This window comes from Lolium rigidum, chromosome 6 (assembly GCF_022539505.1).
Source record: "Lolium rigidum isolate FL_2022 chromosome 6, APGP_CSIRO_Lrig_0.1, whole genome shotgun sequence".
NCBI classification, from domain to species: Eukaryota; Viridiplantae; Streptophyta; class Magnoliopsida; order Poales; family Poaceae; genus Lolium; species Lolium rigidum.
In genome coordinates, this window is record NC_061513.1 from 116,745,963 (window position 1) to 116,759,366 (window position 13,404).

Here is a 13,404-nt window from a genome sequence, read left to right on the forward strand (position 1 = left end):
TGTTCTAGTCATTGATGTGGCCGTACCAATATGCAGTGTACCCTTTATTCCAATCCCCTTGGATACTAGCACGGGGAGGCTGAAATTGCAACAGTTCCATTTTTTTTTGCAACAGTTCCATTTGCATCTGCATAATCTTTCTTTAGCCAACTAGCTAGATTCGTTGCTGTAGTCCATAGGTCTCTGCTCAATCAGATGAGAAATGTCATCAGCATCTTACCTCCATGATTAACTGCAACTTTACAGTGACGAATAAGGAACCAGCATGGAAACTTGGAGTATTGGACGGTGTCACTCACCCCCAAAACCAAAAGGGATCAGCCTGGCTAGCTGCTACCACGATGGATTTTTGCTTTTCAGAACATGCCACGACCAGAGCCATAGTTCATGTCTGGGCATCGTACCAACGACCTCCAGGATGAGAATCTTTTCTGCTGTCGCCACCAAAGAGCCACATACCTGAGGCCAAGTAGTCTCATAAACAATGACATAGTTAACACGGGCAGGACAACCATAGTACCGAGGTAGAAACTTTTATTCACGGTTCGAAGATATTCAATTATCGGACGAATCAGACGAATTTAGATGGAACTTTCATGTCAATGGTACTTTCTCTGTAAAATCTTTCTACAACGCGATCCTTCTTTCTGATTTACCAGTTGATAATAACAAGAAGATTTGGAAGATGAAGATACCATTAAAAATTAAAATTTTGGATGGTATCTTCGTCGAGGGGTAATTCTCACCAAAGACAATCTTGTTAAGCGTAATTGGCATGGGAGTACTCGATGTGTTTTCTGTCATCAGGACGAAACAATCAAACACTTATTCTTCCAGTGCCAGTTCGCGAGATCTATATGATCAGTCATCCAAGTAGCGTCTACCCTATATCCTCCGACTAGTGTTGCCAATGTCTTTGGCAATTGGCTTCATGGTGTCGATTCAAGGTTTAAGTTGCTTCTTAGGGTGGGGGCGCTAGCGATTACACTGGCGCTTTGGCTATGTAGAAATGACAAGATTTTTAATGATATAAATTGCTCTTTGTTGCAGGTCATCTACAGATGTACATGTATTCTCCGTTCGTGGTTACCTCTTCAGCGAGTGGAGAACCGAGACCTATTTACGGAGGTCTGTACACGGTTGGAGGCTTCGGCGAGGGATACTTTTTACCAACATGGGTGGCAGCATAGTCTACGGATAAATGCCCCACCTACTCCTTAGGCGTTATATGATTCATCGTTCCGATATGTACCTCACCTAGTTTTTATTTTATCTTTCTGAACTTGAGACAACAAAAGCAGAGGCTGGATGTAATTGCTTATAAAAGTAATAAAAGCATCCTTTATAAAAAAAACTTTTATTCCAAATTTATCTTTCTCCACCGCAAGGACGGTAACCAGAATACAAATGTTTAACTGATATGGCCACCAAGTCATTTTACATCACATCACAATGGAAGCACCACAGAACTAGTAGCGAAGGGTAATATTACAGAAAGAATGGGTAGCACAGCTTAACCACAGCATCTGGAACTGAACTTAAGGGATTTTGCAGCAAGCAGTTCTATAAATAGTAGCTATACATAAGATGGAATGAACACGGATTCACCGGTAGTTGCGGTAAATCGGGCTGTACATGCAGCTCTCAGCATACTTGACCAGGTCCTTTGGCCGAGGGCGTCTACTTGCTAGGCCTACACGTGAGATAAATTGATGATGATCATAGAAGATAATAAGCATATATGTACCTTTCTTAAGAAAACACGGAAGCATGATGCTTACCAAGTTCATATGCCTTTGCTGCAACGTTGGCTGCAATGTGAGCAGAGATCTTTCTGATATTCGAGAAGGGGGGATAAATGAGCCCCTTCTCAAAATTCTCCTGTGTCACCTGCTGAGCCAGAGCCTCCGCTGTTCCAGGAGAGGGATGCATGATCAAGGTAAGTTAGCTGGTACAGAATATATTTCAACACGACCTAAAGTATATGCAAAGTTATTATACAATTTGTATTTATTCTAGCAAACTTCCATGGTAGAAAATGCCTTGTTTGCTTTTTTACTGCACCTTTTTTGGCAGCTCATGCAAATACAGCCATATGGTGAGAATGTGGTTATGTGTTTACAGTTGATGGTAACAGATGTTATGCACATTAGATATCCCTAATAGTACTTACAAGCTGCAAGAAGCATGTCATCATGTACGCGGATTGCTCCAGACATCACCACACCAAGGCCAAACCCAGGGAAGATATAGGCATTGTTTGCCTGCATACCAGGACCAAAATCAAATTAACTTAATTAGTTCATACCATTTGAAGTCATAAAAGTTCTCCAACGAACAGTGAGTTATTTAAACCTGGCCAGGCACATGTATCTTGCCATTGTATTCTACTGGATCAAATGGGCTTCCAGTTGCAAACACTGCTCGACCCTGTTAACGCAGTCTGTTAGTGCAAAAATATTGCCACTGATAACGTTGCATAGCTCTATGAAGAAGAATTTCCAAGTAAAAGATGAAATGACTGCTCATACAGACGATTACCTTGCTCCATGTATAGGCTTGTTCAGCCGTGCACTCAGCCTGCGATGTTGGGTTGGACAAGGCAAGAATGATAGGCATCTACAATTTTATATACCGAACACTGTTACCAGCTAACTTCAATGGTTCAAAAAGACACAGAAGAAACAAGTTGGCATGATGAAAATTACCTCATTAAATGAGGAAATGGCTTCGACAACCTCCTGTGTGAAAGTTTGCCCCTTTCCAGATGTGCCAATCAGAACTGTTGGTTTGATAGTCTGGAATGGTGCAAACACATTTAGGTCAGAAGCGAAGCTTGTAAATAGTCATATCACTGCCAATAACTAAGGTAAGCCCATAAGATTATTCTTGTTTCATAAGTGCACTCATACATTGACCGCATCTAAGAGGTTATCAACATGCTCATGCTCATGAGCCCATGGTTTCTTGAAGTGTTGAAGGGACTCCTTTCGCTTACTGACAATCAGTCCCTGTTAATTAAAATTAACATGTATTGTTAGCAAGGAGGAATACATTCAAGTTCTGGGATAAAACAGTGAAATTAAGAATATGCATGAGGTGCTCATGACAAATTTTAAACCTTTGAGTCGACAAGCCAGATTTTCTTGCGGCATTCTTCTATTGGGGTTTCTGTCTGCATAGCAAACAATTGTTAGGACATTTAGATTCCAGATACTAGATATGCATGCAGAAGTTGAAAATGACAGAGAAATCCAAGGGAAAAAGATGCACTACCTGTCTTGACATTTCAAGAGCTATAAGTTCTGCAATACCTGTTCCAGCCTGCATGTGCGAGAGCAAAGCTATTCGTAAGTGGGCAAAGTGTCATGGAAACAGCATTGAGAGAATGATAAATACAGCTTTCAAAATCTGATATCAAGAAGCATACAAGTTTTATTTTGCTAGATAATATAGTACAATCTTTAGATGCCGTCACACTTGAAAGCAGCGGCCTGGGGATATGGGCCAACATTTGCAAAGTGATTAACATGCTCTGTTAAATTTGTAGGTGATTATAGCTGGCCACTCAAATGACCATGCATGCACACAGATATCCATGAGAGACCCAACGGAATCCAGAAGTGGAGCCGCGGCTCCAAAGTTCTCCCAAACATCATTTTTTATGTATTCAAATAAGAGACACATTACACTAAGATCAATGATAACTTGTCACTTGAAGTTTAAAAGAGCAGTGAATTGCATAATTTATGCCATTTGGATAACGTAGCCAATGCAGTAGGTCTAGTTCAGATATTGGAGCTCTACAGGTTGCTAGCATTGGCCAAGTACAAAAAAGGTAATATCCCGACATGTTGCTAGAGAATTTTGAAGCTAAGGAAAGCTAGAATGCTCACTATATCTAAAACTCATAGGGAAGGTCCAAATAAGAAAGCATAAAAAAAGACCTCTCCAGCTCCCAGGAACAGGTAGGTGTGCTCGGCCAATGTACCACCAACTAATCTTAGTGCTGCAACAAGCCCCGCAAGGACCACAGAAGCTGTTCCCTGCAATATATAGATAGTAAGAATTTGATTCAGTACCTTCGAATAAGCCCCAGCCTCAAGCTCACCTTTGTACTGACAACAAAAAATTTGGGCAGCTCCATTTAGTAGTGTTTAATCATGTTTACAGATGTTGTATGTTTACAAAAGACTACATCATAAGGAATGTAACAGACAAACAGTAACAGTACCTGAATATCATCATTAAATACGAGGTGGGTTGTTCCATATCTTGCAAGGAGATCGAACGCATTATGGTTTGCAAAATCCTCGAACTGCATATGAATAGTTGTTAAGAAAATATGATACTGTTTCACAGTTTACGAAAATAGAGACAGGTCATTTCAAAGCGGCATGTTTTTCTGTTTCGACTTTATTTAGGGCATAGCTTTGTTAGCATGTAGGTTACCTGAATGAGAACTTTCTCCCCATAATTTTGCTTCACAGCAGACATAAATTCATGCAGAAAATCAGCATAATCCTGAAAACACAAATTTTTAATAAGAATTCCAGGTGGTAACTAGTGGGGGTAGGCAAAACAGGCAGAAGCAATTATCCTTGTCCAACCTGGCCTGTGGCCCTTCTTTGCCTCAAGCCAATGTAAAACTCATCATTCAGAAGTTGCTCATTATTTGTGCCGACATCCAATGTGATTGGCAAGCACTTCAGGAATATCACTAACATGTTAGTTCACGCAACAAGAAACGATAGTCCAACAAAAAAAAGGTATATTTAAGTGCCAACTTACAGCAGATGGACGAACCCCTCCCAAAGCAGTGTAAAGGGAAAGCTTACCAACAGGAATCCCCATCCCCTATGTTAAAAATATTGCAATCAATGAAAGAACCTGAGAGGTAGTTCATAATTTTTCAAGACACATAACAGAAAATACCTGGCACCCAAGATCTCCAAGCCCCAAAATGCGCTCACCGTCGGTAACAACAATAACCTGAATGCTCCTCTCTGGCCAGTTCTTCAGCACCTCAAGGATCTTCCCCCTATACAACCCAGCAATATTTCATATGAGTGTGAACAAAAAATAGCCCCAAAAAGTAAACGAAGTTATTAACTACGAAGCAAAACTTACTTCTCTTTCAAGCTGATATAAAGACCCTGAGGACGGCTGAATATGGAACCGTACTTTTGGCACGCCTCACCAACAGTTGGAGTGTACACAATAGGGAGAAGCTCCTCAACATTGTCAATAAGGAGCTTGTAGAAAAGTCTCTCATTCCCTTCCTGCAATATGGACCGAAACAGCATAGCCAAAGTGGATATTTACATCAGCTATACTATGAACAATAGGAAAAATGAAGAGGCCTGGGTCTTACAAAATATGGAAAGTTGGTGAACAGTAACCTGAAGGTCCATCATAGCCATGTAGCGCTGCAGAGGTAACTGGTACTGGCGGATATTATGCATGATCTTCCTCTCCTGATAATATTAGTGTACAGTAGATCAGACATGTGTGCACGCTTGAAATGGTTCATTAAAATATCGATCAGAGGTCATTGAACCTGGAGCTCCTGGGATATGACTGTTGGTGGCAAAAGACCACGAAGGTAGTGTGTCTCGCGCTCCTTCTCTGTGAATGCAAGCCCCTTGTTGTAGCGTGGATCCCTCAGCAAATTGTAGCCGCTGCCACACACCAAACAAGTCTGAATTTCCACATGCGAAATTATGATTTCAAACAAGCAAAACAGATTCTACTCCAGTATCTATAGCCACTATTTCTCCTTTCCAGAGAGTGGTCATGCATTACCATCGGTAAATGACTCAAATTCTACCTATGAGTAGGTCAAGTACTACTATTGTCATTTGTCAACTAACACATAGCTTAAGACCAAAACAATTTGGCAAACTCCGCGATGCAAAATCGAAACATATCAAAGCTTGATCGCGTCAAAAACTGAAGCATCACGATAAAAACTTATACTAGGATTATCAATTTCTAGGTTGCCTGAAATATCGGATCAACGATCATAATCCCGAGCGCACTTCATACACTACCAACATAGCAAAACTAGAATTATTTAAACATTTTCCCTGAAATTGAACAGTTTCAATACTGCAATCTTAGGTAACTGAGATTTTTTTACGAGGAAACTGAGATTTTTATTTTATTCTAAGGGATTTGAGCAACTGAGAAAGAAAAGCTGTTCTGAACTCGGATCACAAAAAGCCGTAAACTTCATAACTGAAATCCCTGGTCTGGTCCCAGGCCACGACGGATCAGAAAACTTATCCTTAAACTGGACTAAGAACGAACCGGCCAGAGAATCTCTAGACCCAGCAAACCCTCCCAATTGGACGCTCACCTCGCGACGGAGACGGTCCAGGGTGTGACGAGCTGCTCCTCGGTAGCGCGGTCCTCGCCGTAGGTGTCCTCGACGCCACCGCCCACCGTCGCCGCGTCGTCCATGTCCAGCACGCAGGGCGCGCCGCCTCCCCGTACCCCCTTCATGGTGCTCTCCATCTCCCCCTGCGCCCCTGCCGATGTCACGAATCCCCTCGTACCAGCGCACCACCTCGACCACCACCTAGCCGCCGCCGCCGGCAGTCCCGGCGTCTCCCCGCACAAGTGGCACCCGCAGCAACCACTCCGCACACCACTTGAGCTGCTCCCCTGGTATTGCCACCGCCGCGCTAGTAGCTAATGGATGGAGCAGTGGTGTTTATCAAAGGTGGTAGCTTGATTAGTGCGGAAGCGAGGATATTAGGAGTAAATTACATATACATACCACTTTTGGGGCAACGGTTGCGAGTAGGTACCAACACTGGTAATTTTTTCAAGTAAGTGCAACTTCTGGGGCAGTTCGTAACAGATTGAGCAACTCTGGCGTTAAACGAGAATTAAGCCGGCGGTCCCACATGTCATAGCAAACGTCCGTGTGCGTGGCCGTTAGGGCAAGAGCAGATAAGAGGCTCGGTCGACCAGGTGCGACTCGACCAGTTGACGCGCTCGTGCCACCTCTCTCTCTCTTCTCGCTCCGGTCGAACGCCGCCGCGCCGCCAGGACGAACGCCGCCGCGCCTCGCCGTCGCAATGCCGTCGTGGAATGACGGAGAGAGCAGCGAGGACAGCCTGCTGTCCGATTTCGACTATGGCCACGGCCTCGACCCTCGCAAGCTCGGTAAGATTTTGCCTCCCGTTCACCGATAAGGGTTAGGGTTTCTACGATTTGGGATTTATCGATTGAATCAAAGACCGGTCGATTGAAGCTTAGATCTTGCACTGCCTGTTCCTTCTCTTAGATACCGGAAACAATTCGGACACCGAGTTCACCGGTACGACGATTGCGATTTGAGGTGCAACCATGATATGCCAATGTACGGAGTTGGTTTGCTTCGAAGGAGAGAACACGGGCAGGAGATTTACGGCATGTGGATGCAAGGTTGGGAACTGTAATGCCTTTTTTATATAGCCATTGATATATAGAGAATATAGTATGCCCATTGCAATTTCTTATGTCTATGTAGCACAATATAGTATGACCAGAGAATATAGTACTATAACCAGAGAATGTAGCACAATATAGTAGCATAATTTCATATGACCAATGCTTAGTTTGTTATGACCAGATTTGTAAGCAATTTAATATAATGGACATAGCTACTGCCTATTTAGGATAACAAGATGGATATAGCTACTGCCTTTTTAGTATTTACATGCAATTTTGTTGATGGATATAGCTACTGCCTTCATATAATTTAGTATAATTGTTGATGGATTTTGATTGATATTATAGGATGAGGAAATGTGTGACAAGGTTGAGTGGGTAGATGGGCCATGGCCACCTCCACTGCAGAGGAGTTTGGTCAAGCTTTGGGCCATGCATGATGAAGAGAGGGACAGTAGGATACATGGTAATGTGGAGTATGCCACTAGGAATTACCAACTGACATTACAGAAAAAAGAGTTGGAGAAGAAGAATATGGAGTTGCACAAGCAAGTGGGCAATGCTCTGGAGTATGTGTCAGAGATAACTTCTCATGACCTTGAGCTTGAAGTGGCAAAGAGAGAGAAGGCAGAGCAAGAAGTGATATCATTGAGGGAAGAAAAGAAGAGGCTGGAGCATGAGCTGGCAAAGAGGCCCAAGACAGATGATGAATGCTCAACTTTGAAGGAGGAAAAGAAGAGGCTAGAGTACTATGTTGCAGAACTCCTGAAGCAATCCCATGCTCTGAAGGATAAGATGAAGAAGATAGCTGAGATTTGTGGAGAATGAGTTGTTTGCATGTAATAATTTACTACTTTGTGCCTTGGTGAAGTATGTTAGCATGTAATGGAAGTACTATGTAGTGCTGAATTATGTACTAGATGGAACTAGTTTGATGTTATCATGTAATGGAAGTACTGGCACTTTGTTTTACTATTGCTGTGAGCTCTGAATTATTCTTGGCTTAACTGAATTTGCCTGTCTTTGAATTGTTCTGTGCAACTATTGAATTGTTGTCTGGAACATGTTGTCGCCGGCGGCGCCGCCCATTTATGGTCGCCGGAGTTAGAATCGGCACGGCGGCGCCGCCCATTTATGGTCGCCGGAGTTTGTAAGAACTGGAGCACCATTTCTGTACTGCAAATGTAGCAAGAACTGGAGCACCATAATTCATGAAATATAGCAAGTAATTCATGACCTGGAGCACCATTTCTGTACTGCAAATGTAGCAAGAACTGGAGCACCATAATTCATGAAATATAGCAAGTAATTCATGACCTGGAGCACCATAATTCATGAAATAGGCATCATTCATGAAATATAGCAAGTAATTCATGACCTGGAGCACCATAATTCATGAAATAGGCATCATTCATCACATATAGCAAGTAATTCATGAACTGACAAAGCATAAGTCATCAAAGCAAGAACTGGAGCTCCATTTCTATATCGCCAAGGCACAATTGATCACAAATTAACTAGTAATTCATGAAAACATCAAATGGAGCACCATTTGTGTACTGGGAAGTCATAATTCAGTACAATATAACAAGTCATCAAATGGAGCACCATGCATATGCACCATAAGTCATCAGTACAACCAAAATAAGCAGTAGTACAACACAGTTCATTCAGCACTCAGTAAGAAGGGCCAGCATCTTGATCTGGGCCAGCATCTTGATCTTGGTCAACATAACCACAGTTCATATAAGCCCATGTCCTTGTCCTTTTGTACGCTGGATAGCCGGATTCGTATTCTGATTCTGTCGATGGTGTAGTAGATCTTGGTGGAGCAAATGCAGCTCTTGCTGGTGGTCTTGCTGGTGGGGCAGTGCTACAAGCTGTAGAAGCAGAAGTAGCAACATGACGACGACGAGCAGCAGCACTTCCTCCACCTGCAGCACTTGCTGTAGGAGCAGCAGCAGCACTTGCTGTAGGAGCAGCAGCAGCACTTGGTCCAGGTGCAGCAGCAGCACTTGGTCCAGGAGATGCAGCAGCACTTGCTCCAGGAGCAGCAGCAGTAGCAGTTGGTCCAGGAGCAGCAGCACTTGCTCCAGGAGCAGCAGCATCACTTGGTCCAGCACCACTATTGGCCTACAAGTTGCAAGTCATAGTTAGGAAAGCAAGTTCATAGGTAAAAAAAACAAATAACTAGCAGGTTGGGCTACAATTTACTAACCACATGTTTATTCTTTCTAACAAGTAGATCAGGCCTCAACGGCGTAGTGCAACTGGTGTACTTGTGGCCCTGCAATTTGCAGTTTGAGCAGGTTATTGTCCCCATCCTAGAAGTATCTTTAGCTTTGGGCTTCTCAAACTTTCCCTTTCTCCTCTTCTCTGCCTTTCTCCCTCTAGTGATCTTGAAATCAGGAGGGACGATGTCCGGAGAGTCAGTCTTTGGCCAGTCATGCTGCCCAGGCACAGGGAAAATCATAGGCTTGAATGCTTCAATGTACATGGGTTTCATGAAGAATTTGCTCACATAGTCCTCTGGTTTTTGCTTGGCCTTGATTATGGCACTACAAGCATGATTACAAGGGAGCCCTGTGACATCCCAGATATACCAACAAGCATTGTTCTTATCGGCTTCTTCCTAACATCCAAGATATATCTGTTAAACACCTCACTCAGGTTGTTAACAACTAGGTCAGTCTTGCAGTTGGTGTCGAATGCATGTCGTGCCCATGTGTGGGGTGGGATCTGACTCAGCCATTTCCAAGCCTCTTCACTCTCCACTTTTAAAGTCTCCATTGCAGCCTCAAACTGATCCTTATGGTATGCATAGCTGGCTCTATCCATGCATTTCTTCAGATCTTCCCCCCTGAATCCAGCCGTTTGAAAGTTTGCATAAATGTGTCTTAGACAATATCTTTGGTGAGCAGAAGGGAACACTTGGGTCACTGCTTTGAGAAGCCCCTGTCCATTTATATAACAATTTGCAGTTTCAGTAACACTACCATGACATATGAGGTAAGACTAGCATATGAGGTAAGACAAATAGGACTAACCTTTTGCCTATCAGACATAATTGTGTAAGGACCAAATTCTCCTTGTTCTCCTCCCAAAGCATATTTCAGCTGAGTCAGAAACCAGCACCAATTGGATGTGTCCTCTTTTGGGACGACTGCGAAGGCAATAGGGAACATGTTGTTATTTCCATCTCGGCCGGTTGCAGCTAGTATTTGGGCACCAGTGCAGAGTTTGATAAAGCAACCATCCAATCCTGCATTACAAACAATTGTTCACATCATCCTATGAACAAATGCAATAGTATAGCAAATTAGCAATACAAGAACAGCTGAGAAGAGCAAATGCAGTACCTATGAATGGCCTGCACCCTTTTAGGAATCCTTCTTTGGTTCCATTTAAGCAGAAGAAAAGACCATGGAATGTTGGACCTGGATGTGGATTCTCCATAGAAGGTGGAGGGATAACTGTTTGCACAATCACCCGACTACCTGGATTTGTATCGATCACTGCTTGTGCCCAATCTCTCAGTCTGAAGTATTGCTCTCTGTGATCACCTAGGACAGCATCGAGCGCATGATTTTTAGCCCTGTATGCCATCATCTTCGGAACGTCGACACCATAGTGCAACTTTGCTTTATCAATCAATGTCTGAATGCCTGTATTAGGATCAGATCTGAACAAACTCTCATACCTTCTGGCAAGCCATTTTGCACTAACCCTAGAACTATCTGTTGTCGTCTCACATGTATGCTCAAGATTCATCTTCCTAATGACAAAGGTCTTCTCTCCTTTTATCTCTGATGCAGTAATGTAGAAACGACATGATGGCTTATTTTTGCAATCGGCAATTACTCTAACATCAGAGTTTCGATGATAGTTGAAATTCCTACTTTGTGCTATATGCAAGTTGACCAATGCATCTCTGAATTGCTCCACATTTGTAAAACACATGTGCTCTGCTAGTTGCTCATGTGCTTGCAGCCTTCTCTCATCATACCATACCCTAGGTGGCCTTTTCTTTGCTCTACTCTTTCTTCCTTTAGGTAGAATCATCGACAATGGCTCAAACCCATCATCATCATCTTCAGGCAGAAAACCAGGACATTTGTCCTCATCATCAGATGGTATGAAGTCTCGCACATGTTCGACGACAACACTTGAATGTGACCTTTCAGTGGGGCCTTTTCTCTTCACAGGTAGCTTCATTTTCTTCAACGGCACCTCAGTACATGGTTCAGCACCTGCTTCTTCTTCACTTACAAACAAATCTTCAATATCTGTATCACCTTGGCAGTGTGACATTGGATCCTCTTTTTGCTTTCTCATCTCCTCCAATATCTCATCAGCTTCAGCCTTTTCCTTCATCCTGATTTCAACTGAATCAGCTAAGTCTCCCATGTCAAATGCTGCATCATGTGTGCCCACATCTGCATCCTCATCACTAGCTGACAGCTCAACATCTTCATCGACGTCGTAGAACTGAGCTTGATTGTGTGAACCCTGCCCAACAGGATTATTACTACCAACTTGGCTATTAAACAATTGACCATCTTCATCCACGGCATACACAGGTGGCTCACTGAAATCCAACACAATTGGAGATGAATAAGTAATAATGCTAGAGCAATTATCCCCTGATGTGCTGCCTTGTTTCGTTTTTTTTAATTTCTTATCAACACCATGTACTCCCCTCTTAGCAGTCAAGTTTAACACCTTTGTTGAATCAAAATGCGGTAGCAGCTCATATATTTTAGCATTGTTCTCAACCAATTCCATTTCACTTTGAATTCTACGAGTACATAGAATCCCCAAATCCATAGCCACGGGGCTCAAGCATTGAAACTAGTTTCATGTAAGTCAGGTCATCACGGCAAATTTGGTTCTCTAGCATATCCCGACCATCCTCAAATTGTATCCTCACATCCCAAACTTCACTTGTCTAGGCTACAAAGCAAATAGAAATGTCCAAATGAGTAAAATTGGACCTAAGGGCTTGAGAGGAAGATACATAACAGCGGCTAGATGGAGTAGAGCAACTTACCCATCTCCTCCATCGGCGTGGCTGCTTGTCCCGGTCGAGCTCGCCGCCGGGTCGTCCTCCCACATCTGGGCAAGGAAATGCTCCGACGCAACGTGCGCCGGCGGCCACAGGTCATCCAACCCGTCGTCATACACTCCGCCTTGTCCGCCAGCACCGCCGCCAGCACCGCCGCCTCCGCCAGCAGCGCCGCCGCTGCCGCCGCCATCGCCCTCCTCCATCGGTCGAAAAAGAAAAGGGGGGAAATAACAGAGATGGAGCCGAATCGTGGTAACGGCCACAGATGGAGCTGAATCGTGCCCTAACGGACGTTTGCTATGACATGTGGGACCGCCGGCTTAATTCTCGTTTAACGCCAGAGTTGCTCAATCTGTTACGAACTGCCCCAGAAGTTGCACTTACTTGAAAAAATTACCAGTGTTGGTACCTACTCGCAACCGCTGCCCCAAAAGTGGTATGTATATGTAATTTACTCGGATATTAGTATTGTTGATTCAAGGCGCAATTGGGCTAAGACTTGTTTTGGTGCCGTGGACGGAATGAAGAAGGAGCCGGGAGGCGCGAGATTACCGGGAGGAATGGGGCGCGGCGGAGGGCGCGCATGGCCGCTGGCGAGCGGGCCCCGCCGCCCTGGACAGCGACGGGGAGGAGCCTCGCCCGGCGGCGGGAGAGGTGGAGGAGCGGGGAGGAGTGAAACAATTGGAAAGCTTGAAACGTGGTTGGTCTGTGGCTGATTTGCGCTCCGTCGTCTCAAGGCTCCACGACTTGTGGAATTAAGTTTGTCAACAAAGAGGATTCGGATGACTCCAAACAGAGGCCCGTTTTCTATCTCTGAATTAAGATGCAAATAAACATGTTTATCCATTTCTTTACTATTAGTTTCGGATTGGTCGTACGTCGTAAGTCGCTAGCGA

At 43.9% G+C, this 13,404-nt stretch overlaps 1 protein-coding gene across 1 annotated transcript; it reads right to left on the minus strand.

Annotated features, from left to right (window-relative positions):
- Nucleotides 1-1,355: 1,355 nt before the first annotated feature.
- Nucleotides 1,356-6,757, minus strand: LOC124660677 (NADP-dependent malic enzyme). The gene is made up of 19 exons (XM_047198499.1): nucleotides 6,362-6,757; nucleotides 5,561-5,681; nucleotides 5,403-5,477; nucleotides 5,131-5,282; nucleotides 4,936-5,041; nucleotides 4,792-4,857; nucleotides 4,611-4,706; nucleotides 4,453-4,524; nucleotides 4,235-4,318; nucleotides 3,948-4,046; nucleotides 3,277-3,324; nucleotides 3,122-3,175; nucleotides 2,913-3,011; nucleotides 2,709-2,798; nucleotides 2,542-2,619; nucleotides 2,356-2,430; nucleotides 2,174-2,264; nucleotides 1,782-1,910; nucleotides 1,356-1,693 (listed from the first exon to the last, which is right to left on the minus strand). Exons 1-19 carry the CDS (start codon nucleotides 6,517-6,519, stop codon nucleotides 1,605-1,607), a joined length of 1,782 nt encoding a protein of 593 aa, XP_047054455.1. The 5' UTR covers nucleotides 6,520-6,757; the 3' UTR covers nucleotides 1,356-1,604.
- Nucleotides 6,758-13,404: the final 6,647 nt, after the last annotated feature.

Excerpts from the sequence above, each read along its gene's own strand:
- LOC124660677 (XM_047198499.1), bottom strand. The coding sequence starts at position 6,519 with ATGGAGAGCACCATGAAGGGGGTACGGGGAGGCGGCGCGCCCTGCGTG. Across the intron at positions 3,325-3,947 it reads TGTTCCTGGGAGCTGGAGAG|GCTGGAACAGGTATTGCAGA; the intron begins GTCTTTTTTTAT and ends TCGCACATGCAG. Across the intron at positions 2,799-2,912 it reads ACCTCTTAGATGCGGTCAAT|ACTATCAAACCAACAGTTCT; the intron begins GTATGAGTGCAC and ends GCACCATTCCAG.